Here is a 4,529-nt window from a genome sequence, read left to right as displayed (position 1 = left end):
CTGTTAAGTTTCTTATGTGTCCACAGTGTTTTCTATAAATATATCACAGATATCCCTCCCCCATTCTTATTGTAAGGTGGTTCTAAACTATAGCACTAAACTACACTGTTCTGCACATTGCCTTTTATTTTGAACTTAGCAGTATATCAGGGTGCGCTTCGTATCAGTATACAGGGAGCGTGCACATTCTTTTTTAAAAGCTGCATGCTATTCCATTATATGAATTGATGTTTTAGAAAACAAGTCATCAAATATAGGGGGTCGGGGGAGGGTGAAGTGGGTAAAGGTATCAAATATATGGTAGCTGAAGGAAACTGGACTTTGGGTGGTAAACACACAATAGAATATACAGATGTCAAACTATAATGTACACCTGAAAATTATATAATTGTATTAACCAGTATCACCCCGATAAACTTAATTTAAAAAGAAAAAAGTCGTATCTGTAAAGCTGACATTGTTGGGTGTTCCGCAGAAGTCTGATGTTCAGAAAAGCCGTCTAAGATGTGACCCGACTGAGATCCTTCCTACTTACATTTCATGGTAACAGCTTTAGACCAACGACTATTTAGTTGCCTGATTCTGTACTGGAAATAATTTACCTATTGTGTGACAACCGGCAAACGTGGTTCATGGGAAGAAACACTCTAGTACCTTACCACCTTTATTTCACTTTTCAATAAGAATAATGAAATGTTTTTATTTTCTGTTATCTTAAAAACAATGACTAAAATGTAATTCAGAACTGTATTTGTCTAGCCTGGCTTGGCACTCGTATCATGAAGGTGACGGCACAGACATTAACAGTTCCAAATATCATGATTTATTCATTGTTCATGTGCTTCCTCAAGTGGGTGTACACCCTCTATACCCACTATGCTTTTCCCACCATCCCAAATGAATGTCTCCTCTCTCCTTGCCAGTAGAGTCATTTCGGCTCAGTTCTCCCTTCTGTTATTACCCACCTGAATGTTTTGGATCGGGAAATTTCAACTTCTGGATATGTCTTTCAGGAGATGTTGTCTGACCTTGGACATGTGGGGTGGACAGAAGTCGGGAGAGGCAGAATGGAGGAAGTTGAGCCCTATTGTAGGAATCTTTGGAGGGCCTGGCTTGAACTACATGGGGAAGGAAGGGTTGGATTGAGAGAAACATTTCATACACCTTGACAGAGCGATCGGCTACACATGGTGGGTGCCTGCATACAATTGATGAAAAGATGGGTGAGTCAATGAGTTTCGGAAGGAGAACATATTTTTAGATTATGGTTTGCAGTAAACCCCCAGCTTCAGAGTCATTAAGGGCTACAGGAAGTTGAGTTGGGAATAGTCACCATGCAAATAGCAACTAAGAAAAGATTCGTGGTCATCTGGACTGCTAACGCCTATTTCCATGACCTAGACACAACACTCGTGACATTTGTGAACTCCAGCCGTTTAGCTTTTTATTCATTGCTTCCTTCCTTTCGAAATGCTATTGGTGCCGAGTGAGTCATCTAGCCAAATCCAAACTCTCTGAAATATTAATAGGTGGAGAGAGGAGAGATGCCAAAGGCAGTAACTCTGGCACTATGACACATGTCACCACATAGCCAATGCCACTGGTCCCTGGCGTGCTTATCTGCTACCTAGTACCTGGCAGGCTGTGACCTCCCAGGGAAGAGGGCCTGGGTCATTCATCTCTGTATCTCTAGCATCCTCTACCCCAGTGCTTGGCATGCTTAGTGCCAGTTTTCTTGAATTTGAATTCGTCCAAGCAGCAACCTAGTTTTAGAGTTTATTGTACTTTGAGTATGATAAACTACTTTACTATTGCATATGAATGTGTACTAATAAATAGAAACAGTTAGCAATGTAGTCTGATGAATATTTTACAGTTGTTCAGTATGTTTTTATACCAGATGTCTGCCACATCCTTTGAGCCTCTTCAGTGTTATGTCCAAGGTCTTTTAGGTTGGCAAAGCAGAAGACTAGAGCCCAGTTTGATCTGGGCCAGAACTGAGAGCTCTTATTGCCCTGAGCCCAAGAGCCCCCACCCAAGTCCCCAGAGCTCAGTGAAGAGGCTCTGCTAATTAGAAAGTGGTATTTGTGAATTTATGTGGATTTGAGCAGAAATGTAAATGAGACATCCAACCTCAAGTTCCTTTCTGACTGAAGGCCTGTTGGAGGTCTCCAGAGGCCCCTGGAGCTCACTGGTCAGGTGGCCCTGAGTCTGGGATGGTGTGGGGACCACCACCTGATTTGGGCACTTGCTGGCCAGCACCCCTTCTGACCTCTTTCTTGTAAACTGGGCTCCTTGTTTAAATTCACTTACTTTCCTTTTCCTCTTCTTCTATAAAATGAAGTGACTCGACTAGCTCATCTTAAAACATTTTTAGCTCCCAGGTTCTGTAGTTTCATGCTTTTACGGAAGTGATTTTATACATCAAAACAAATGATACACCACAAGGGCTGAGTTTGTATGTGAGGAGGTTGAGGAGAGTGGGAGGAAAGTCACGTTCATTCTAGATTTGATTTTTCCTCCTTAGATAATGTTTTCTGACAGGTAAGGGGATTTGACAGGAAAATGGAACTGGCTTTTTAAAATTCTTTTTATGTATGCATTCTCTTTTTTAAAGGCCTAAGTGCCTATTTAAAAGTAACTACAAAGCAGGAGACAGAAAGGCTCAACTTCTGGGTGAGCTGGATTCTAAGACTTTCTTGGTCAGTGTTTAGCCCTGGGATAGGCTCTTCCTGCTCAAATGAAGTTAGGCCCAGTGGTTGGTCCCAGCTCGTTTCTCCTGAAAAATGTGTTCTGAGTCCAGCATTGTACCCAGAGTCCTGCTGCAGGCCTGGCAGTGAGATGGTGTCTGGGTAATGCCTGCACTGGGTCCCCCAGCTCTGTGGGTGGGAGGCAGGGATCCCACCCAACAGGGTGATGGCTGGTGGGAATGAGGGGCCCAGGGTTTAGGGTTGGGGGTCTCTAGCTGGTGAAAACTTGTTCATATCCTCAAAGCCACCACCCTTCCTTTCTCCCCAGCAGCTAAGGTCCTGTCAGTTTTTCCTCCCTTCTATTCCATCTACCATTCTTATCTCTCTAGTAGTCCCTTGGGGTGATACAGTGTAGTTTCCTATGTCACCCAGTTTCTGTGGGTTTTTATTGCTAATGACAAAGGAGAAGCAGGGAATTAAAATGAGCAAATAAAGAAGTGTTAGAGTTTCAAAATGCCTCACAATAAATGCTATGGTGTTTAGCGGAGATAGAGAACAAGCTCCATCCACCTCCCAATGTTTTCTCCTCCACTCTCCCTTTTTTTATCTTTTTGACGTTTTTTCCCCTCTTAAGGCCTGAGTCCTTCTTCCTAGGACTGGTGGCCCTCTGTTTTCCTTATTCCATCCATCCAGTGTGCCTCTAGGCAACAACCAGGAGAGACCAGTGAGTCTGTTAGTGTTGTGGGGGACCAAACAGTCATTTTCATTCAGAGAAAACCAACAAGTTCTGCTCTTAGTCAAAACAAGTCTGTCCTAATGTTTCAGAGAGGAAGGAAAAGAAAGGGGTAAGTTTCACCAAGGGCACCTGTGCTGCTAGTGGAATAGGGTACAGGTGGGTAGGAGGTGGGAGTGTGGGGTGGGGTCGGGGGAGGAGAGGGAACAATGGATTTAACATTTACAGTACTGTAGAGCCTGCCTCAAGAGACCCCTCCCCAGATTAATGGGAGGGAGGACTGGCCCGCGTTTGAGATAAGTACCTTTTACAACAATAACAAAATTTCCTTCTAATCCTAGTTTCTGATTTTTTTAAAAGTCGAAGATGGGTTTTGAATTCGATCAAATGTGTCTTTATTACCTACAGAGGTGATGACACGGTTTTTCTTATTTGACCAGCTAGTAGATTTTTGAATTAATGGATTTTCTTGATCTTAATCCAGCATTGTATTCCTGGGCTACATTCTTTTTTTAAGGGCTGGGCTGACTTCTTTCAGTACATTGCTGATTCAGTGCGATAGTACCTGATTTAGGGTTTTCTTTTCTTATGCCTGCAGAAGACCAATCTATTCTTTTTTCTAGCCTTTTCTGTGTTGTTGTTATTATTATTTTTGTCATTTTGGCTGGACTAAGTGTAAAGGAGCCTTGTTCTGCCTCAGTGAGGGAGAGCCTGCTCTATTAGGGAAGGGAGTGGAAATCCAAATGGATCCAGCAGAAGAAACAGGAGTTGTTAACACAAGTGTGCCATGCTCGGTGGGTGCTTAAAAAACCATCAGTGTTTAGTTTCGGCCCATGAGCCTTAACCTGCAATTAGCACTGAGGCCTGTACCCTTCAGCCTTACTGAAGTCCCCTATTAAAAAAGGAAGTGACTCCTCCCCCCACTCCATTCAAAGGCCTCATTAATAAGGTTTATGGCCAGGAACTAATTGGTGCATCTTTATCTTGCTTTGAAGGTCTTAACATATGCACTCGTGGAAGTGCCACCTCTTGTGAAGAATGTCTGCTAATCCACCCCAAATGTGCCTGGTGCTCCAAAGAGGTATGTGGGCGGGGGAGGGGAGGAA

At 43.3% G+C, this 4,529-nt stretch overlaps 1 protein-coding gene across 1 annotated transcript in view; it reads left to right on the top strand.

The window, feature by feature from the left end:
- Positions 1-4,529, top strand: part of ITGB5 (integrin subunit beta 5) — a 107,244-nt gene that overhangs the window by 5,423 nt on the left and 97,292 nt on the right. Inside the window, exon 2 of the mRNA XM_006905580.2 lies at positions 4,419-4,504. Coding sequence (XP_006905642.1) covers positions 4,419-4,504 — 86 coding nt within the window. The remainder of the gene's footprint in view (positions 1-4,418; positions 4,505-4,529) is intronic.

This window comes from Pteropus alecto, unplaced genomic scaffold (assembly GCF_000325575.1).
Source record: "Pteropus alecto unplaced genomic scaffold, ASM32557v1 scaffold251, whole genome shotgun sequence".
In the NCBI taxonomy this organism is placed as follows: Eukaryota; Metazoa; Chordata; class Mammalia; order Chiroptera; family Pteropodidae; genus Pteropus; species Pteropus alecto.
Note: the sequence above shows the minus strand (reverse complement) of the source record. Positions and strands in the feature narration are given on the sequence as shown.